Source organism: Coturnix japonica, chromosome Z (assembly GCF_054131305.1).
Source record: "Coturnix japonica strain WE chromosome Z, WE-NBRP24, whole genome shotgun sequence".
In the NCBI taxonomy this organism is placed as follows: Eukaryota; Metazoa; Chordata; class Aves; order Galliformes; family Phasianidae; genus Coturnix; species Coturnix japonica.
This window is the reverse complement of record NC_140702.1, coordinates 4,312,029-4,334,660: the sequence shown is the minus strand read 5'-3', so window position 1 is coordinate 4,334,660 and position 22,632 is coordinate 4,312,029. Positions and strand designations below refer to the sequence as shown.

Below are 22,632 nucleotides of genomic sequence, written 5' to 3'. Positions count from 1 at the left end.
TGTGTCAGTAGTCTGTAACTAGAGCCCATCAGGTAATTCCCAGCCTCCTGCCTGTATCAGTGGCTGCACACAGTGAAAAAGTCTGATGGGATTTTAACCTCTAAAATGTTCCAAAGCAACCAGAGGGTGAATATATTCACTATGCAAATACCTGCAGGAATAAGCTTGTCATGTATGTCCTCAGGTACCACAGTAGTTAATGGTGGGACTCAGTAGGTCATGCTGAAAGTTGAGTCTGCTGATCGTGAAGGTCTTTTCCCGCCTACATGACCTTATGCTAATATTTCTGTATTTCTTTCTGTTCAGCTCCCAGAAAACCTCCCACCCAGCCCCCAGCTGACCCCGTGGTAAAAAATAAAACAGAAACCTCAGTGACGCTGGCATGGTCCCCTCCGAAGATGCAACCCCCATTCCAATCGATGGCTACATTGTGGAACGCAAGAAACTAACTGGCTTCACCTGGGTGAGGTGCCACGAGTCTCATGTCCCCGTCCCAGAGTTCACGGTGAGCAATCTGTCTGAAGAGGCTGATGATCAGTTCCGAGTGTCTGCAGTCAATGCGCATGGACAGAGCCCGTCTCTGGAATTCCCAGGGAGCGTGCACCTTGGTAAGCACAAAAACCCCAATGGAAATGGGTCAGTGTGTGCTGAGCAGCTGTGTTGGTTCCCTAAAGTTGTTTTCTTTGATTTGAAGGATAGTAGTGCATTAACACACCAAAGGCTTTCCCTTATTCCTAGTTCTCCTATCTCCTATCAACCTCCAGCTACCACTAAAGTGATACAAGTTATGTTTCTGTGACAGAGACATGAATATTATTATCTTTTGATATCTCACATGTGCAAGAGGCAGAACTTTCTGTAACAGATTTGAAGCATAGAAGTGCTTCTTCCAGCACTCATGCAAAGGGAGAAGTAGAAATGTACCTATGATTTAATCTTCCATCTCTAAATGAGATACCAGACTTGCATCTAAAGAGCATTAAGACATCCATGTTGTTCTTCCTCAGAACCAGTCCTGACTGTGAAATCCCCCCTAACAACTGGTGAAGCTGTACCTGGAAGGAATGCCATGTTTACTATTGACCTTATAACAACGTGTTGCGGCACTTGGTACATCAATGGTAAAGTCTTACAGGAAAGCGAGACCTGCATCATCAAGAGAACCCAAACTACTCACAGCCTAATCATAAAGAACGTCACCAAGAACGATGATGGAGCAGAAGTGAAATTTGTTGCCAAAAATGTTGATGTCAGCACCAAGATGAAAGTGAGAGGTATTTGCTTTGATCCTTCTCCTTTCCTCTTCCAGTCAAGGCATAGTTGCTGTGATCTGCTGATTAGAACTGGGGCTGCAGGCATTCACTGACTGTACCAAATACCTGAAATTGCATCCCATGGACTGATGTGAGTCCTGGTAATGACCTAAACATGATAGCACTGAGTGTAGGGTAAGCCAATCTACCCAGCTGCTTGGTATCTGAACCAGATTGCTTCATGCCAGCTGATGAATGTCTGCAGTTCACAGCTATTGGCCAGTGCATTCAGTCACCAGGTTTACCACTGCATCACCATAGAGCAGTACTTTCAGCTCCAGGTTCAGACAGCCTTTCTGATTGCACTGGAATAGTTTAGAAGTAGGGGAGCAATCATTCCAATAATATCAATCAGCGTTGCATGTCCAAATATAGCAAATAAACATTCGTGATGGGAGGAGCTGTTTGTCACTGGGTGGAAACCTCTGCAGAAGCATGTTTAGAGCATTCTTAATCAGTAGAAGGAGATGTTTGATTGATTTTTACTTAGTAAATCTGGCAAGAAGACCAAATTAAATATCTTGAATTGCTCAGCACTGACATGTAGAAGAGACCTGTGACGAGTCACAGGGATGTTTACTTAGCTGTCATTCCATGGTGGGCTTTTTCTTACACAGATGTAGGGAGAAACTGAACTTTCCCACGCAGGTCTCTGTTTTGCTGCAGGGTTTAGGTCTGATCTCTGAGATCCACACGCTGGGCCTTGATTGCAATAAATGAGAGCCCTTTGTTTGCTCCAGTGGAAGACTTTCCATTTCTGCAGTACCCTCTGCAGAAGACACAAATGCAAATGCACCTTCTTCCCAGCAACAATTGCCTTGTTCTTTTTTACACTGAGTATGCATGAGGCTCTTCATCATATTCTTCTGGCTTGTCACCCTTGTTGATCCATGGAGAAACAACAAAGCCCTAGAGTAGTGTATGCACTTTGGCATTGGAGAGCTTACTTAATTGCTTCTTCTCAATGAACAAACTCCAGAGAGGCATGGAGACAGCTCCAAACAGAATTGAATAACGGGACTAAACTTATGGAGAGCAGAACTTCCTGCCAAGGCTTGTCAGCTAGTCTTAATTTTGCTTTTCTTCTCCCTCTTTGTCACGTTAGCATAATATTTCATACTGGCAGGTCTGCCCTCAGAATTAACTGGCACAGGCTACCCACGGAGGTGGTGGGATCCCTGGAGGTGTTCAGGAACTGTGGAGATGTGGCCCTGATGGATGTTATCAGGGGGCATGTTGGGGTGGGTTGGGGTTGGAATCAAAGGAGGACCCCCATGTATTTCAGCAGGAATCACTACTGGTAATAAGACTTTTGGAGCAAATCCTGGTAGGGCCACGCTCAGCTGGTCCAGTCCGGAGGCTGTTCCTCCTTCCTGCAGTATCTGCAGTGAAAACCAGCAGCTGCTTTTGTGTGGCTGGGCTCACATCCAACAGTGGTGAGGTGACTACAATTATTCCACTGTGTGTTAATAGAGGCCAGTTTCATCATCTAACTTTTGCGCTCCAATTAACTTCCATAAAGGAATTCTGTTTTTCTTTTCAGTCCTAAGTGTTGTCTCCATCTTTTAGGCTCGATTTGTTTTCCAGGGGGTTACAATGCAGTAATAGAACACCCTCCATTTATTTCCTTCTAGTTTGCTTGTTCCAATTCTTTCCTCAGGTTTCCGAGTTTAGACATTTTCTTTAAGCCCTGGGCTTCTTCCTTTGGCTCTATCCCCTGTACAGTGTATGTCCTTCGACTTGTGGAGATAAGGTAATCTGGTATGTGGTTTATAAAAGCTGCCAATTTGCCAGCTTCTGAATTAGAATCTAGCAATTAGAACTAGGATTAAACGTGTATGTTTGGCCTTATGATAAATGAATGCCTCATGGTCAGCAATGTCCCTGCAGTTCTTTATCATCATACATATTTTGTGTGCCCATATTTTGTTTCAGCACTGGCAAACTTCATAAACAAAGAGACAACTGGAGTCACGACTTGAGCCCTGACATCTGGGCTTCATTCTTCTAGTTCATGAATTGCCTCAGCACTTACATCATCTTTAAACCTATGACTGAAACGGTCCTAAGTTCTTAGCATGGGAATCCAGTCTCCTCTTTTGACAAATTAAACTCCACATTTGGAGAGTTGAGTGTCTCCTGCTGTACCCGAAGGATGTTGTGATCTCTGAGGTGTCTCCCTGAGGTGCTGTAAGCACAGCCATTAGCTCATAGTGCAAGTAAAGCACTGTCAGGTCAAGCCTGGAGGAGTAATGCTTGTCACTGACATGTTCCTGTTCAGGGTGGAGCTGGAGGATAAAATAACACAAGAAATTGTCATTGAAAGTCAATATCTGTGAAATTCAACTGGCTGCATTCACAGAACCTGGCGTTAAGATCTGTTTTCTGGTTTCTATCTTGAACCTCTTTTCCATAACCCAGTCCTCATTTATAAAATGAACCTCTACTGAAAGCCTTTTGCTGTGTATGCTCATGCTGCAGTGCAGCGCTTGTGACCTTTAACAGCACATTCACATTCCTCTGATCACAGGCTCCTTAAGGTTGGTTAATACCCTCTAGTCCAACTGCTCACCCATCACCACCATTATGCTCACCATCAGCAGGCTAAAAACTCAGCAGAGATGATAGATCAAGCACAACACTGGATTTGGGATGGCTAGAGATTCCTAAGATATTGAAGGGTTGCTTGCAGGTGGTGTTGGCTCAGGTATTCACCCTGCATCCCACCTCCCGTTCTGTTTGGTTGAGAATCATGCATTCTGCAATTTCACTTTGTAATTCAAAGACCCTGGCTTTATCTGTTGACAAACTGATCTAAAACAAGCCGAGAAGACTCCGTTGGAACTGGTTGATGCAGAACAAAGGCATCCCCAAAGGACAAGTTGCACTGTTTGATGAACATTATTGGATGAGAGCTAAGCTAAGATTTAAAAAGTTCTGGGGCTGTCTCTGAGCATCAAATCCAGAGGAAGCCTGCATGATTCCCTGAGAATGGATACCTCCTACTTTGGTGTAGGGTGAAGGGAACACTAGCAGTAACTCCTATCACAAAATGTCACGTGGCTCAGACAAAAATGCCATCAAGAGGGCTTAATTAGGAGCACCAAATGGTCACAAGATGGTCTTAGGGCAGGGAAGTAATCTATCTATGTGATATTGATTGATGCTATTAGTTCTTAACAGCTTGACTCTAGAGGGGCTGTTCTTCTTTGGTCACCTAGTTTTAAAAAAATAGATGGCTCCTGTCTATTACAATTTTTAACTCATTATTTGTTCACTGATGCCATAAATGTGCCTGGCATAGCAATTGGCCTTGGTATATCCAGTGACTGAAAGCAACAGTTGTTCTGTAAGAAATGCAATACTAAGCTTGGTCTGCCTGTAGCTGACAGCCATCAGCTTGCTCCTCAGGCAGGTTGTGTCTGGATGGAATGAAGGGCATGAAATACTGATGTGCTCATCAAACGCTGCTTGTTAGCTTAGAGACAAGGTGTTGAATAGGTTTGTTCATGCATTGAAAACACGTTACTTAGCTGCCTTCATTTTAGCTACAGAAGAACACGTGCAGAATACAGAATTGATTAAAAGAAATAAGAACTGTCTGCATAGAACTTACTCTTTCCTTACACAGGAGAATCAAGCACACGTTTGTATGTGAGTACCTCCAGAGGTGAAACTCGATCACCCAAATGTAATGAGCAGAGACATTACAATCAGTTCTAACTGTATCTTCATGCTGTGCTGAATAAGCCTGAGTCAGGATGTAAACCACTTTCTCTTTTTTTCTTCAGATGAAGCCATTAATGTTGTCAACAAGCCCAAAATGACTCCAGAAATATCAGTCAGTCCTTCTGAAGACCTGGAGCTGGTGTGTGAGGTGTCAGCTGCAAGCGGAGCTGTCGTATGGAAGAAAGATCAAACAGAGGTGAAGCAGGACCAGAAGACAACCATCATCTCCCAGGGGACGCACCGCAACCTCATGGTCAAAAATGTGACCCTGAAAGACCAAGGGAGCTACAGCTGTGAAACAAAAGATGACAAAGCAACATTCCAAGTGAAAGTCAGAGGTGAGAAAATGCTTGGAATCCCAGAGATAAAGGAACGCTTCATTTGGTGTGTCTTGCATTTGGAGGATCAACTGACAGCCTCTCTGGTGCAAAACATTTTGGCTCTAGGACTTTCTCTGTCATCTAGTCTCATAGCAACACTTTTCTACATGTGCTTTTCCATCCAGGAATGAATTACTGCAACAAACCATAGGCAAGGAGGGTAACTTGTGCAGCTCTTGTAGTCAGCTGGTGTCTGCAGGGTTACAGTGCAAGAGCACACCAGGCATGCAAGGAGTGAGAAAAGGGGAGGTGTTTGAAGAGATCTGGTTACAAAATTTGAGTGACACAATTAGGTGGAAAATGCCAATAATCAGACTGATAAATGGCCTGGGTTGCAAAGGCCCACAGTGCTCATCCAGTTCCAACCCCCTTCTTCCTATGTGCAGGGTTGCCAAGCAGCAGCCCAGGCTGCCCAGAACCACATCCAGCCTGGCCTTGAATGCCTGCAGGGATGGAGCATCCACAGTCTCCTTGGGCAACCTGTTCTAGAGGGCCGTTCCCTTCTGATTTACTGGAAATGTAGAGAGACATCAGAAGAAAAAAAGAGAAGGGAGGAGGTTCAGCAGTGCATGCAGGTGTTCTAAATCTCATGTCCAAATCTGCTATCAGACTGCAAAATGTTTAGCTTTGTGATATGATGTGATATGATATGATATGAAATGATATGATATGATATGATATGATATGATATGATGTGATATGATATGATATGATATGATATGACATGAAATGATATGTCTATCATTTCCCAAGGCAAAATAGAGGGGAAAGTATTTTCCTGTCTTAGTGAGGCATCACGATGCTCCCTGTGAAGTGCAAGTATAATGAAAACGGGCAACTGGAGTAAGCTCTGCAGCAGACTACAGCAAAACTGTGTGACTCTTGTGATGTCCCTGCAGAGAAAGAAAACGTGTTTACAGAGAAGGACAAAATACAAAAGGAGATGAAGGCTGCACCAACAGAAAATGCCACGCTGAGCTGCGAGGTGGCCCAGGAGAAGATGGAGGTGAAGTGGTACAAGGAGGGGAAACTGATCACCTGGAGCAAGAAGTTCAAGGTGGAGTCAGAGGGCAAACAGCGTTGGCTGGTGGTGAGCCAGGTGGAGAAGAAAGATGCAGGGGAGTACAGCTGCGAGGCTGCTGGCCAGAAACTCACCTTCAAGACTCATGTCACAGGTGAAACAGGTGTTGTCTGAAATACAGCAGAGAACAGTAAAGTAAAATCTAGTTTCTATTATACAGTGATCCAGTTGCAGTAGTCTGTGCTGAGGATTTTTCCGTAGACATGATTGTCTGGGTTTGTAGAAAGTATTTGGTGTCTGGGTTTGTAGAAAGTATTTGGTTTCAGTATGGCACAAAGACCTGTTTCAGTCTGTCTGTAGAATAATAATTACTGATATATGTACAATGGAAGCAATATTCAAGATATTATTCAAATCTCTCCTGTGCCTGAGATCCCAAACTGTAATTCTTGTTCACGGAAACATTTGACTAAGATAAGTATGTGCAGTGAGGCTGGAGTGCATGTTGTACGTGCAGGCTTTCATGGTAGGAGAAGCAGGAACTTCTCCTAGTAGTACACTGCCTTTTTCCTATGCCTTTATGTTGGAGGCTGCATCTGGATAGGTGAGTCTGCTACTCACAGTAAGAGACCTGGTAGAGCTGACTATTCCCAGAGCTCAAAGTAAAATAGATATCTGCAAATCACACACAAAGAACAAAGGACTGCGTTGGTGAGCATATTTCCTTTGTGTCTTTGACAGTCACAGTTGTGGCAATGGTAGATGCCATGAGGAGTCTGTTCAGGAAGCCAGGAGTACTGTTCTGGGTCATGAAAAGGCAGCCAGTGGTTTGACTATCACACGTTTATGTGTTTTGATGTTTCACAGTGGGTCTTAAGTAAAAGGAACTCAGGTTTTGGTTGCCTGCAGGACAGATGTTCTTTTGGGTTCAATATGTTTGCATAGTGACTTGCAACCATGGGACTGGTGTTCAAGGACCCTCTTGGTTCCTTCAGTTCCTAGGTTCTTTCTTGCCTAGATTTGACACTTAGTTTCAACAGAAGAGCTGATATTCTCTAGTGAAGGCTATTAGTTTGGGCACAAGTGGTAACCTAAACCTGTTCCAAGCTGTACATACAAACCTGCAAGATGGTCTCATTTCAGTCCCTCAGTCAATACTTTTTCTTTTCTTCCCTCAGAGCCAAAACCTGTGTTTATAAACCAGGAGAAGGTGCAGAAAGAGGTGAGTGCTGCCCTGGCAGCAAGTGCCTCCCTCAGCTGTGAAGTAGCACAGGATCCAATCTAAGTAAAATGATCCAAGGATGGAAGACTGCTTGCCTCCTCCAGAAAGTTCAGAATGGAATCTGTGGGCAAAACACGGCGTCTGGTTGTGGAGCAGCTGGAGAAGAAAGATGCTGGAGAATACATCTGCGAGGCTGCTGGCCAGAAGATGACCTTCAAGTTGGAAACAACTGGCGAGCATTTGCTTTGGGAGCACTAAGCAGCTTTGGTGGGATGTGGATGTGGGGGAATGGCTGGTTTCATTGACATGAGAGAACAGGCAGTGAAGCTGTGAAACCAGATGGATGATGCTCAGCCTGGCCATGTGCCTCAGAGCTGTTTGCTCAAGGAAGCCAAGTGTAGTTGTGGGTTTGCTCTCAAGAGTACAGTTTGGTAGGGATGAGTTGGTGGTTGGACTAGATGACCTTAGTGGTCTTTTCCAGCCTTAGTGACTCTGTGGTTCTCTGCTTCAGGAAAGACCTACTCGCTGACTTACACATGTGTCCAAGTCAAGGATGCAGCAGAAATAAAATCTGTAGCAGAAAAGGCAGAATCTTGTGCCCATCTTACAGTGAAAGGTAATTATGCTTCTGATGACGATTTTGCTTAAATTATCTTATGTTATAAACCAGCTAACATCCTTTGCTTTAATGTCAAGGAAGTTAAACACCACCATGACCTTTCACAGAAATAAAAGCTCCAACCTACCTGCCATTCTGCCCACAAAATATCCAGCTTGTCTTTTGGGATTTACTTTGCTAAGTAAAACAGGCGATTTTCTTAGGAAGTTGATTTTCTACCTTTAGACTTCAGATTTGTGTTTGAACGTTGAGGGATAAAAACATAGCTTGAATTTTTCTTCATCTTCTCTGTATGTTTGAAATGAGCACAGGTTGTGTTTATTTTTAATATATACAATGTTAGGGTATATATATGATGTTAAGTGTGGTAAAGAAAAGGGAGACATTTGAGTTAGCACAGTACTCAAGAGTTCAGTCCCCAGCTTTGCCACTGTTACAATTATAAGGGCAAGAACATCCTGGAAAATGAATTTCTCCTAAGTAGAGTCATTACATTTGAGCTACAGAGACCTTTACTAGGAGAAAACTTGTTGTTCAGAGCTACGTTGCTGTATTTAACCAAAGTAATTATCAATGTCTGTGTTTCACTGATCCTCTATTCCATTTCGTAATGCGAGGAGTTTGATATCGAGATGGGAAGGTAATGATTTGATTTGGATGTTGGACTGGGAATCAGAAGATCTGGGCTCTCTTCAGGTTGTCAGTCTTATTGTCTGACTTCTTAACAACTTTCCTTTCTTTCTACTACTTTTTTAATGATGTTTTAAGGCATTTTGAGCTGATAGGTGTAGTGTTCATGTGCAGTAATGCTGACATGAGTAAGTAGGGTGATAATGTATGGGTTTTTTATATTCCTTCTAAATCTCTGCTTTCTCTTGTTCCATCCTTCTTAAAGAGCAATCCATTAATCTAGTAAAGGAGCTGTGTGATGAGGATGTGACTGAGCCTGAAGAAGCCAAATTTGAATGCGAGATATCCATTCCTTCTATGAAACCTCCCAAGTGGTATCTACGTGGGGAAGTCTTACAGGCTGGAAGAAACTTGATTATGCAGCAAGAAGGCACCATCCACCGGCTGACCATACCGAAAACCACCACTGATATGACAGGCACCATTCAGTTCTCAATTGGCAAATCCAAATCCACAGCCAATCTGCTCATCAGAGGTAACGTATCCTGGCTTGATTTACATCATGAAGATGAAGAATTAATTAACGTACAGTCTTCCTTCACTGGAGTCTTTGAAATATTGTGTGTTTTCTGGAGGGTCTGCTCCATTTCCTTTTAAAAGTCGTTGGACACTAAATAAGACAGCTGCATCTCAGTAAAAGATCTGTTTGAATAGTTGTGATGTGCTTACTATTCAGACCTACAGAGCTGAGGTTTTTTCCTTGGCTATACCAAAGAAGTCAAATCAGGTGGAATTAATTGTATTTCTGAACTAGACAAGTTTAAGTTTGGTAGCACCTAAATTTGATGCAGTTTGTCATTGATTTCATCTGAAGGAAATTTCCAGGCTTCTTATCTGCTGTTGTCCCCAGCGTAAGAGTCTCCATTCACATCCTAAAGTACTTGTTATATTTTCAACTCACTCTTATTTGAAAAAAAGCCTCAACTGGGAGCAATTTAATAAGCACAGAACAAGAACTGGACCTTGCATTTAGTAGATAATATACAGTATTACTTTATAGAAATGTAGTCAATGGCATTCCCTATAGGCAATCGTTTGTTTTATCTTTAGATAAAGTGGTTCAAAGAACAATTGTGAACATGGAATTAATTGGAATGGAATACACGCAAGAGACTTTCCTCTTCTTCCAATTGTCCTCATCCTTTCTTCTCTTCCACCCCTGCTTTGCAGATTACCATTTACAAATCACCAGGAAGTTGGAGGACAAGACAGCTTTGGAACGTCATTCTGTCATCCTGTCCTGTGACTTCAGGCCTTCTCCAAAGGTTGTGAAATGGTTCAAGGGCCACCCACCCATCGAGCCCTCTGAGAAGTACAAGATCAAGAGGGATAAGCATTCAGCAGAGCTCAAGATTCTGAAGCTGAAGCCCGATGATGCTGGTGTGTACAAGTGCAAGGCAGAAATTGCAGAGACTGAGGCCACGCTGACAGCTGAAGGTATGAGCATGGAGGGTGGCCTCTTCCATGTCCTATTTCACCTCAGATTTCTCTTCTTAAGGTTCTTATTTTTGTAACAGTTCACCTTGTTTCCCCACAGCTCGCAATGTAGAAGTGACGAAGCATCAGCATGATGTGGAAACTGAAGAAGAGAGCTCTGCTGTCTTCTCCTGCGAGCTGTCCCATGATGACGAGGACGTGGAATGGTTCCTGAATGGCAACCTCCTTTACACCAACAATTACAATGACATCAAGAACGTTGGCAGTTGCTGCACACTGACAATGAGTCAGGTTAAGCCTGAAGATGCTGGCACAGTGACAGTGAAGTCAGACAAGGTGTCAGAAAGCGCGCGCCTGAAGGTGATAGGTGGGTCTGGTCACAACCCTCCTGGATGTAAGAGATGCTAAGGAGCTCCAGTTCATTCTATTGTGAAGCAATCCTGCTTCTAAAGCTCACCTCTCTGGGGTGACAAGTTATCAGGGGCTTTCTTCCAGTGGAAGGTTCCATTGCAGCAGATATCAACGAAGGAGGATGGTTTTGGTGTCCTGCCAAAGCATTCCATTGCTTTTTATCATCATTTTACTTAACACAAGAAGAGTTACAGGAGCAATTTTTTTACTGCTTCAGTGCCATGCAGTGTCAATGCTGTTGTCTCCAAGGATTTATGACTGCAGGGAGAGATCAGCTTATCCTCTTAATCCTGTGGCCTGCTGTATGAGCTCTGCTCCATGTGAGGGCAATGCCAGCTCTCCAGCTTTAGAAGAGCTGCATCCCAATAACTTCATATGATATCAGTCCCACCCACAGCAATGCAGGCTGTCCCTCCTGTTCCCTGTATTCTCCTACTGATTAGTTCAGAATTCCTTAAAGCGCATTCTGTCAAGAGACATGAAACCGCTTTAGGTTCTATATTGGTGTTGTCAGTACTGGTAAAGATTTATTGATCTCTCCTTAAAAAGCTGAAAGCAACTGGAAATGTCTCAACTTCTGTATCACGTTGTTCTGTTTTGCCTGTTTAATTGCAGAGAAGCCTGCTGTCCTCATGAAGTCCTTGGATGATGTTTTTGGTGAGGAGCGGGGTGTGATTAAATTGGAATGTGAAGTCTCTAAAGAGAAGGTCAAACCAGTGAGGAAAAAGGACGGTGATGTGCTCACTTCTGGCAACAAGTATGAGCTGGTACAGTCTGGGAAGACCCTATGTCTCCTTCTCCATGACCTCGAGAAGCCAGATGCAGGTTTCTATACCTGTGATATTGGCACTGATGTTGCCAAGTCAAATGTCGGCGTTCAGGGTAAGTACTGTGGAAAGTAAAGGAGTGCTAAAAGCACATTCAGTGTGGTCACTATGTCTTACACCTATTCCCCCACGAGCCTTAATAGTTTCTACAATAGAACTGTATTTCTGCAATTTAGCGCAGTGATGTCTGGAAAATTCCCATTGCTTTTGATGTAAATGTATCTCCTTTTGCCATGAAAATCACAAAAAACGTCAAGAATGTCCTGGAAATGTTTCCTTTCTAAACATCCCTAAAATGGAGAAATGGTTTGAACACCAGTAGGGGTAGGATGGTAACAAATTAGCTAATAGAAACATTTAATGTCTTGTCGTAGGCAAAACCCTTTTCCTCACGCAGCATCCTAGAGTTGTCCTCTCTGTTAGGTTTTTCCCTCTGTAGCTCATTGAATCTTCATTGTGCTCCATGGACTGAGCTGCTCTCCTTGTAGTTCTTCCAGAGCAAAGCCAAGAGATTCACGTCTCTTTTTTTTTATAGCTTTCTGGTAATTCTGAGTGGAGAATGTCTTAGAGAATACATCAGTGAGGAACGCAGCCATGATCTGCAAATCCTGAGTTCAAACACCAGTACTGCTACTCACATTGGTCACGAATGCCTTTTCTCCATCTAAACCTCATACTAACCTATCTCTTATCTTCCAGAGCTGAATATTGGCATTAGCAAACGGCTGAAAAACAATGAAATCCAGGAGGTAGATGCACTTTTGAATGCATTCTGTCCCATGAAAGCATTGATGAGTTCAAGTGGACACTGAATGGAAGCAGAGTGGAAAGTGGTGGGCGATTTAAAGCTTCTAACGTGGGTTGGTAAGAGACTCTCCTTATCAAAAGTGTGACTTTTACTGACTCTGGGGAAGTCGTTTTTATTGCCCGTGGTCTAACCTCCAAAGCCTCTCTGTCTGTGAAAGGTAATGAGATGGGAGAGATTCTGGGGTCTGATTCCTTCATCTGTCTTCTGATAAGATTGTCATGAGAGCTAACTCATAATATGGTTAAAGTGAATAGCAACCTTCTACTTGAACCTTGAAGCACTGAGAATTTCTCTTAAAAATAAGTAAAAGGAGGAACCATTTGACACAAATGTGAGAACTACCCAAAGCACTGGTGTAGTGTTGGAAATGGGCATCTCACTACAGCTTGTTCCATTAACAGTAAATCAGGAATGATCTGTTGAGGGAACTGTGGGAGCAAATATCCTCTAAGTATAAGCTGAAGGGATGGCCTTCACATCATCTAGCTGTACAACAAATTCCTATCTAGAACATGTGCATCTGAGAGCATCATCTGAGGCTCCCAGTGTGCTCAGTGGAGAAAAGGAAGAGGCAGTTTTCAGACATGGTTCATCATCCTCAATGGGGTAGATTTAAGAGAGAATTAATGGTGCCTGGAATTCTATTGTCTGTACTTTACAGATTACTGCTGGCTGTAGGATGGCCTCTGTTGCAAGTGCCTCTCTAACTTATGTCCAGCATGTAGATGCGTGTATTTTGAGAGAGGCATCCTACCCTAAGTGTATGTTACTCAAAAAGCATGTTTTCTTTCAGAAAAACCTACTGAGGTAACAAAACAGCTGGAGGATAAGACAGCAGCAGCAGGGCAGGACATCAGCCTGAGCCGTGAGCTGTCGAAACCAGATGTGAACATCAGGTGGTACAAGGATGGCAAAGCAATCAGAAAAAGCCAGAAGTACGACTTGCAGCAGGAGGGAACTGGGGCCATTCTGATCATCCATGACTCTACCGCCAAGGACAGCACGGAGTACCCCTGTGAGACAGAGGACTCTGAAACAAAAGCCAGGGTCACTGTGCAAGGTGAGTTGAAAAGCACACTGGGGATGGCATGTAGAGAAGTCGAGGTAAATATCTGCAGCCTGTGGGTGATGTTTTTCTCTTCTGTTTCCTTGAGCGGGATCAATTCTTAGTTTTCAGAAAATATGGTGGATTAAAATATTTTAGTTAAAATAATCTCTAAACTGAATGATAAATGGCATGAGAAAGCAAAGCTGAGAACTAAGCTCCAGAAGAGAAAACAAAGTCAAGTATGGCATATTTAGAGACAGATGAAGAACCCTTGAGCGCACTGAGGAGTACTAGCATACTCTGGAAGGTCTCTTGGGCTCCCTACAGCACACATACTTGCTCTGGGGCATGTCTGGATGTCTGTAGAGCTAATTGCAGGGCCCTGAGAAACCTCTGGGGCACATTAGGGGTGTGCCTAATTAGTTTCCATGAGAGTGTTTCCAGGTTCCCAGAAGTCAACAGGGAAGCCTTTAGAGACCCCTTGGGAAGACTCAGTGGGGCCCTAGAGTGATGTAGCAGCTTGTGTTGGTTGCATCTGCTTGGCAGGGAAGCGAGTACCCTGGTGGGAGCTGACTGACTGGGAGGTGATTCCCTTGGTTTAATTAATTTAATTACCTGGATTATAATTAAATAACACTGTTCAGCGTTCAATCAAGATTATATTTTTCCAAAGTACTGCAGTCGTGCATCTGTAGCAGCTTTCCTAAAATATATCGAGTTTATTCAAAATTCCAGTGATGCTCCTAAAGCACTTGAAGTGCATTTGAGGTGGCGAGTGACAAAACAGCTCTGAGAGAATCATCATCAAATCAGAACATTGGAACGGTAACTAATAGCAGAGATTCTGATAAGAATATTTAAATTTTGAAATTACCTTTTTCTAAAGTTGTATTTCACCAAGTTTCATCAATGTGCACACTGAAAAGCTGACTTGCTATGTTTCTTTTTATAAAAAATCATGTGTTACAATTGAGAAAAGAAGGTATAGCATGGAACATTCTCCAAGTAAAGTGCAAAAAACATTTCTTCACAGTTCCAATTAATGTCTTATGTTTTGTTCACATCTGTCTTATGCTTTGTACCACATCTGACTGCTGTGGAACATAACAAGCACATATGGGACAGTACACAATTCACCATCAACTCAGCAATGACTGACATCACTCCCATAGAAATTCTGAAACAGAGCTGTGAAAACTGAAAAGTAAAACATTCAGCATTTTCATTGGCATTTTGGTAAAGTTGCTGTAATAATGTCATAATAATGTAATGTAATGTAATAATGTCATACCTTCCTCCATTTTAAAGCCAGAGAATACTGCCCTCTGAACAACGAGGAACAAGATTTGTGGTGCTCTGTTAAACTTTTTCCAGCTCTACAGCATCTTTCAAAAGGCAATGGGACCAGTAGGCTGCATTCCTATGTACCATCCCACCTGCCCCCGTGTTCTTGAGAACTCCACAACTCCAACAGAAGATATTATCATATTTAAATGCTTTTTCGCTTACCCCTAAAGTAACTTTCTCCATGATTTTTAGTGCAACTTTTTCACCAGTAAGAAGATGCCGCCCGAGTTTTACCTTTGCAAAACCACCTATAATTCAAAACACAGATGCTTAAAGTTGAGCGTGAATTCTTCTCTAATATAATACAACAAGTAAAGCAGAGTACCTAGCATTGGGTGTAATGTTTTAATTAGAGGAAGAGGTAATCAGCACCATCAATTTCCAACTGGTTTCAAAAATCCAATTTCAAGTTTATACTAATGAAACCTGACTTAGAGAACTGACAAGAGCTGTCAATCTATTCTCAGATTAATTCTAGAGTGCTGAGACAGACTGTTAGGCGTGCTGTTTCTGTACAAAGATGACACTTACCCGTTCCAACTGTTTCATGGAATTCCTAGTACTGGAGAATTTCCTCGTAGTCACTGACAGACATCCTGAAATGTGCAAGAACTGAAGATCCTCCAAGCACGTGCAATGAGGAAGTGCCAGCAGTGTTCACATCCTACTTAGGACATATTCTTAGAGGCAGGAGGGACACTCGTGGCAGATCCAGCAATGCTCATCTTCTCACCAATGTGCATCCCCCTCTCACCCAGCAACAACAAAACACAGTGCATGAAGCTGGCTTCACTTAGGTTAACAATATGGAACATCCCTCAGGGCTTTGTGCCACAGAGCAGTAGCAGGGCTGGACTACAGCTTTAGGAAGCAGTGGAAGCCTTTCCCTGTATGGTTACAGTGTCCGTGCACGCACCCCACAGCCAGAGCATTGCAAGCTGAGCTGCCTTGCTGTTTCCTGCACTCATCCCAATCTCTGCGAATGAAAACTCAGAATTCAGTCAAGGCGTTGATTGAGCACGAGCGTGCCTTTATTCAATGGGACAAAGGAGGGGGTGTGAGGTCTGGTGGAAAGAAGGGACTCATCCTCTTTTGTCATCATGAGAGTGGCTCAGTGCTTGTGATGTTGCCCGGATCCTCTGTCTCTTGGCCTGATTCTATGCCCCCCTCCGAGATCCTTGGCTTGTACTCTGTTATGCTGACCTGAGCCTGCATGGTAGTGTCGCTTTCTGGGCACTCGGGCTGTGCTGGTGCTGGGCTGTCCTCGAAAAGCTCTGGATTACAATCCTGGATGGTGCCTGTGGTGTCTGGCAGGCTCAGGTCAGCAGCTTCAGGAGGGATGGGATGAATGAGAGCTTGGACGACGATGACGTTCTTCTCTCCATCGCTGTTTTCATATGGAAGGCTGTCAGTTGAACTGAAGCATCCTGTGCTTCCCGTGAGCTCTCCATTGAGGGAAGCACAGGATGCGGCATCATCAAATGCCCTGTGTCCTCGGGTAACAGAAGGGCTGGAGTCACCTAGGAAGGAGAAGATTCACAGCGGTTAATGTTGAACATTCGCAAGATGAATCATGAAAGAGGTTCTTGACATTTGGCTATGTAGTGGTGGTGGGCAGAAGCAAATCGGCTTCAAGCAACAGAGTCACTGTCTTGAAAGTGATCCTCGTGCAGGTCCAGCTCTTGTGTTGACAAGAGACTCATTTAGGAAAGACGGGGGTCAACTGAAAATGTCAGGCACGGGCCTGAACTCCACAAGGAGGTACAAGCCCACTGAAAGCATGAATTCTACCTGTTGCTGACAAGCAGTGTTTTGAAAGCTGGATTTGCACCCTTACCTTCCAGGACCAAGACTTCTACTTCGGAGGGCTCCCTGGCACTGCTCTGCAGTTGGTGTTTGGCCACAGGGGATGGTTTGCCCAGGCAGAAGCACGAACACCAACTGCCAGCTGGTGACTCTGCCCTCTTACTGGGAGAACTTGGTCTGCAGAGAGAAAACAGAGCATGCTGTCAGTCGTGGTGCAGGGTGAGTGAGGGAAGAGCTGCCCCGAGCCCTTGACAACAGTTGCCTATTCCTGGCACTCCCTGGTTTCTGCTGAAACACAGCTTATAAACGTGCTCTGTTTCAAACAGCAGAGGATTCTTCCATTCCTACAGCTCAGCCCTCAAGTCCTGCTGGCTACATTTCTCTCAACCATGTTAGTCAAGATTCAGAGCATGTGAGCAAAGGCTCCACAGCCGGACAGGACAGGAGCTGGCAGGCTCATATACATGTAACGAACAAATAATAAACCAATAATACCCACCAAACCAATGATGATAGGGGCTGGAAAAAGTATTCCTCTTTACCTTTCAGATAGAAAATCAATGACCGTATGGAATCTGCCCAGTACAGCTGCGGGGCCTTCCTCAAACACGATGTCGCTGCTCCGTGTCGCGGTGGGAGAGCTGCTCTGGCCACTTCTCTGAGCCTGTGCCTCCTGCACGGTGAGCAGCTTTGTGGCAGGAGGCACCCACACAGATTTGGGCCCGGCCAGAGAACAGTGCCCTGCAAGGGAAAACCACAGGTGAGACGGAGGATCAGAAAGCAGCAGCACAGCCATCACAGTTCTGCATTTCTCTAAGACTTGCTTATCCGAGCCACTGGAAGAAGAGGATCTCAAAATAACCATGTGCTCAGGGGTATGCTCGTGGCAAAGGACAGCCATAATTATGAGCATCTCTTGGTATCAAAACAGGCAAACAAAAACCCTATAAAAACTAGGGGACAGGGTTCTCAGAAAGCTTTGCTGCCACATTTCAATTAAGCTTCACCTGCTTGCAAAACATCTTAACGGCAGTGACAGTTTTCTCAATGTAAGGTTTGGGATTGGACACTTTGAGGAACCAGGAATGGGGCACCATATTCTAATCTAAGCCCAGAAGCCTGTTGTCTCCTCAACAGTTAGAGCATTTTCAAAGGTCTTGGAGAAGGCCTGGATTGGATCAAGGTGTCAGATCAACATCAAGCTAATGGAGGAAGGCACTCACCCTCTCCCACGGCTGTTGTGGATTTGGAGCAGAAGAGGACATCTGCGTGGCTGATGAGGAATTCCACCACAGCTGACTGGGTCTGCAGCTCCATGCAGGCAGCTTCTCCGCTTGTGCTCTGCTGGGATCTGAAGAAAAGGCAGATCTTACAAGTCATTTCCCCAAGATCATTTCCCCAAGTCTGAAATTCTGTAGCCAAAAACTGTCAAATTGGGCTCTAGAGGCTTCCACAGTGGGCAATCAGTGATGCCACTGACGAAATTCTCCTGCATGGGATCAGGGATGATGATCAGGGACACAGCAGTCCCAGCTAAATGAGTAGAAACTGTCATCTAGAAATTGTGCCCCTGGGGTTGGGGGAGAGCAGAACTAAGCAGCATGTTGAAATGGAAAAAGAAGTTTACCTTAAGAGGTTTGGAGCCCACACAATCGCCAAGTTCTTAGCGTCCATGTTGGTTACGGAGCAGTTCCCTGCCAGAGACGCCAAGTGTCTCATCAGGTATTCCAGGGTCCTGGAAAACAAGAGAGGCAGATGTTCAGCACCAAAAAACAAGCAGTGTTGCAGTGCACTTCAGAATAGCATCATCGCCCTCTGAAAGGCAGCAGGGCTGAGCTCAGCAGACCGAGCGCAGCACTGACCTGTAGTGAGGAGCGGGCAGCTGCTGGATGGCGTCCTTCATTCTGTTCACCTGCTCCTCCTCTGTGGCAGCGCAAACAGCGTCCTGGAAAAAGGCAGGAAGGGATTCAGACACCAGTCAGGCTGGAGAGCTGCCACAGGTTTGGGAACCATGGGGACAGCGCGCTGGTGGTCAGCACCGAGGCAGACTCGATGCCTTCCAAGAGGAATCAGGGGAACACAGCAGCACGCAGCCTGTGCCATCAAGGCCAAGCAGTGCAATCTCTGGGGGGCTTTACTGCCTGATTGCTCAGTGTAGCTCCTCGCAGCAGCCATTCAGCTCCAAGTCCACTTTGCTATTAACCCCATTCTACCAATAGTTGGGGAACAGCAAAGGAAAGGGAATTCTCACAACCATTGTGAATTGCTTAAATAAGCACCTCCTGGCACCACCACAAGTGCCATCAGTGAGAGGCAGGATGTGGCAAAGACATGCCTCATGGGGCTAACATTAAGAAAACCTCAGAGCTGGGGCACTGCTGCAACCACTAGCCAGGATGCCCAGGGAACAGGTACGTGTCATTTCCAAGACATTGCCCTGAGCTTACCAAGAACTTGTCATACAGCTGGTTGGTCAGGAGAGGGTTTGGGAGCTCCCTGAAATACAACTTGCACAGGGAGCTCACGCTGTGAAGTTCTCGGATGCTGAGCTCAGGAACCTGCTCCGTACTGAATTCATGGCTGCAGAGAAGGACACAGAATTGGGCAGAGGGCTTTGAGAAAGAAGAAAATAAGTCCAAAGCCACACAAAATACAGTCAAGAAAAGAAATGGGTTCCTCTGAACGCCCTCAGCATGACACGGGCCCCTACTGACAGCTGTGTCAGTCGCAGCACTCTTACCGTAGTCGCTGGATCCTCGATGCCACGCCAGACAGGCGGTATATCCCCTGGACTACGCCATGCTGCTCTATGAATTCAGAGCAGCTCTGGAGGACCTGGGGGACTACAGAAAAAGTGCCAGCGGTTAGCTCAGCTTCTTACTCAAGTCCTGGTTCAGGCCGTGACCTTTGCACATCCCATCCACTAAGCCCAGCCGAGCTAATGCTTGCTTCCTCCTTAGAGGAGAAAGCTGGCAGAGACAGCTGTGAGGAAACTACACAGAGATGTGTACTTGGCTTTCCAGAAATGCCACGACCTATCAACAGCCTGGAGAAAGTAATTCTGGCAAAGCCACAGACACTGCAAGTCCCATCACAGCTCCCTCAAGAATGGAGGAACCCAATCTCACGTCCAGAAGAGCTAGGAAAAGGATGCAGGATGCTCTCTGTGTCCAGAAGGCTTCCTACGTTTTCAGGCTGAAACAATTGCTGGGTATGATCTCCCTTTCACCTTTAGACACCCAACAGAGGAAGATGTCAGGAATGGGCTGTTCCTTACCATCACGGCCAGAGCGGAGAAGGTGCTCCCCCAGGTCACAACCAAACACCCCTTCCTTCGTTGGCTCTGGCTGCGTCGCTCTACTGGGGCGGGCCTTCACCAAGGAACGAAGGAAGGTACTGAGCTTGCCCCGTTTCTTCGGCACTGTGCAACAAAACAAAGAAACCAGTTCATTTCAGGCTTGGATTGGCTGTACAGGGCCGAGCATAACGCGTTCGACCGAGCACGTAACAACATGAAGAACATTCCCAACAAGGACACGCAAGAACTGTTTTCCCCATCCCTGCAACTGCCCAAGGCCAGGTCAGAAGGGGCCCCAGACAGCCAGCTCTCAGCCCTGTTAAATGCGCAGGCTGGCGATCCAGACTGCCTGAGGATCCTTTAGGCCCCTTCCAATCCAAAGCCATTCAAGGAGGATTCTGTGACTTCCCCATGTCCAAGAATAAACACAGAGGGATTGGGCCAGATCTCTGCGTGTTCAGATGGAGCTTAATGCAGTCCTTTTGCTAAGCTTGTTCAACTCGGGTATTAACAAAACCCCTGAAAGCCACGTTCTGACCCCATTTTATTAATCCACATTGTCAAATATAAAATACGTACCAGGCTTTGGCAAGGAATTGACGAAGGACTCGGGAATTTTTCCGTTGATGAGTTCCACGCACTCACCAGGGAAAAACCCAACCTGTAACAAGATCAAAAAGCAGGTGGGCATTAGCTCGAGCCCAGAGACAAAGGGAAAGTCCTCTGACACCAACACAGGGCAACTGTTTGCATCCAGAAGCCATCCCGTGCAGAGTAGCTCCAACCTGAGATTCCCGACTCTACTGAACTTGTGCTCTCTAGTCAGAAACGTGTGCCTACCTCAAAGCCACGCTTGCCTCTCCACCAGGGGCTCAGCTCCTTTGGTGGCATTGCAATAATGCTCACCATGTCTCCAACCTGCAAGAGATTGAAACATCAATCCCAGCTTCAGCACAGCTGGCAGGAAATCACAGCTCAAATAGCTGCTTAATTCTGTGCCGCAGAATATCCTCAAGCTTGACAGCAAGGGAGAAGGAGTCTGAGAGTATTCCTGAGGCGTTCACACCCTACACTACTCTCCCGTGTATGACAACAAGGAACGCCTGGAACTGCTTACCTCCAGGGAGAGCTCATCCGGCCCCTGGGCGACGTGGCTCTTAATAACATGGGCCGCCGCAATTGCTGGAACGTTAAGAGATGACACCACACGCTCCAGCTGCGGCTTCCACATGTTATCAGCCTGAAAAACAGAGCACAGGCCGAGGTCAGAAGCTGAGGACAAACCAGGAGGATTTCAAGGTGAGGAGCACATCTGCAGAGAAAGCTGCAGCAAATGCACTCCGTCCTTATCAGGAGCCCTTCAGAAGGAGATGCACGTCTCATCACAGTTTTTTCCCTTCCTGGCGTGCATTGCCAGGCCATGCAAAGATGCATCTCTCTCTACCCAGACTAATCAGCAATGGCACTGGCGCAGACAGCTGGCCAGGCCCTTTTTGGCCCATTCTTTCCTGCAGGAGAGTACATCTGCAGCTCCTTCTAATGGCTCAACACAGGGAACAAAGACAAGCCAGAGCTTCATACTGTACCTCCGTCGCCGCCACCTCAGGCTCACGGCTGATCCCACTGCACGCGACGCCCATCACAGTAATGTGAAGACTCTGGAACAGAGCAGAAACACACTTCTGTTTTCTCTATTCACACAGCACAGTATGGGGACACTTCTTCACAACTACCCTCGCATACCCTGCAGCAAAACCATGCGGGGGGACAAAACATGGCACGTACCTGGCAGTGAGATCACCTCAAGCTATCTGCAGCAGTTCCTTGTCGCTTTGCTCAGATGGAATGAGAGCAAAAGCTGCACCAAGGCAGTGGGTGGAGGGCGAGGAGAGGAGAGAGAAAGAGCAGGTCAGTGAGCAGGGCTAAGACAGCCATGGAATAACACACACAGCACAACCGTCCCATCCACTTGCTGCAAGACATGCTGAGTCTCAGGCTACGTGATGCCTGTCCGCCCAGCAACTTTACAATGCTTCCACAACTGAGCAAAGACAATTTAAGAAGCACGGGACAGGTGCCAACTTTACTGATACCCCCTTTGGAACGTGTGTACCAGGGGAAAATTACGTCTGATTGTCAAGAGTAAGCAATACGGTGCTGTGAGCTCCGACAGCCAGCAGTTCTCAACACCTCACTGCCCACCCATCCATCCCATGCCAGCTCAGCTTACCTACAGGCTGCTGCACACGACGGTGTGATGAAAAAGGCACTAAAGGCACTAACTAAAATCACTAACTAACTAAAGGCACTAACTAACTAAAAGCACTAAATAACTAAAGGCACTAACTAACTAAAGGCACTAACTAACTAAAGGCACTAACTAACTAAAGACACTAACTAACTAAAGACACTAACTAACTAACAGCACTAACTAACTAACGGCACTAACGGCACTAAAGGCACAAGACCAACAAGACAACCAACCACTCCGACCACTAGCTCACCCACAAAGGAACACAGAACGCACCGCTCCTCCCCTCATTCCAGACGCTTATGACATCACCAACGGCCAACAGCCTGGTCCACCATGACCCCCCACAAGGCGGGGAGCCAAGACCACGTGGTCACATCTGATTCCAACACGGCACCACAACATTCCAGGACTCAGTGTGGGCT

At 45.5% G+C, this 22,632-nt stretch overlaps 3 protein-coding genes across 4 annotated transcripts; 2 read left to right on the top strand and 1 right to left on the bottom strand.

Moving 5' to 3' along the window:
• The first annotated feature begins 1,012 nt into the window (after positions 1-1,012).
• Positions 1,013-5,573, top strand: LOC146753608 (obscurin-like protein 1). Its single transcript, XM_085530667.1, has 2 exons — positions 1,013-1,274; positions 5,105-5,573. The coding sequence occupies exons 1-2, from the start codon at positions 1,070-1,072 to the stop codon at positions 5,551-5,553; spliced, it is 654 nt and encodes a 217-aa protein (XP_085386793.1). The 5' UTR covers positions 1,013-1,069; the 3' UTR covers positions 5,554-5,573.
• Positions 5,574-10,053: 4,480 nt separating this feature from the next.
• On the top strand, positions 10,054-13,555 carry LOC146753607 (immunoglobulin superfamily member 22-like). The gene is made up of 4 exons (XM_085529393.1): positions 10,054-10,079; positions 10,492-10,778; positions 11,438-12,513; positions 13,251-13,555. Exons 1-3 carry the CDS (start codon positions 10,054-10,056, stop codon positions 11,722-11,724), a joined length of 600 nt encoding a protein of 199 aa, XP_085385519.1. The 3' UTR covers positions 11,725-12,513; positions 13,251-13,555.
• A 274-nt stretch (positions 13,556-13,829) lies between these two features.
• Positions 13,830-22,567, bottom strand: LOC146753606 (rho GTPase-activating protein 32-like). Of its 2 annotated transcripts, XR_014940053.1 has the most exons (15): positions 21,742-22,567; positions 21,543-21,614; positions 21,074-21,196; positions 20,797-20,874; positions 20,536-20,617; positions 19,936-20,079; positions 19,399-19,501; positions 19,106-19,238; positions 18,521-18,603; positions 18,286-18,393; positions 17,882-18,009; positions 17,201-17,399; positions 16,690-16,835; positions 15,384-16,372; positions 13,830-15,100 (listed from the first exon to the last, which is right to left on the bottom strand). XR_014940053.1 is itself a non-coding variant. In XM_085530656.1 (14 exons), the coding sequence occupies exons 2-14, from the start codon at positions 21,594-21,596 to the stop codon at positions 15,951-15,953; spliced, it is 1,803 nt and encodes a 600-aa protein (XP_085386782.1). In that variant the 5' UTR covers positions 21,597-21,614; positions 21,742-22,567; the 3' UTR covers positions 13,830-15,950. The 2 variants fall into 2 exon arrangements, 1 of the variants encoding a protein (XP_085386782.1); XM_085530656.1 differs by having other exon boundaries at positions 13,830-16,372.
• Between the last annotated feature and the right edge of the window lie 65 nt (positions 22,568-22,632).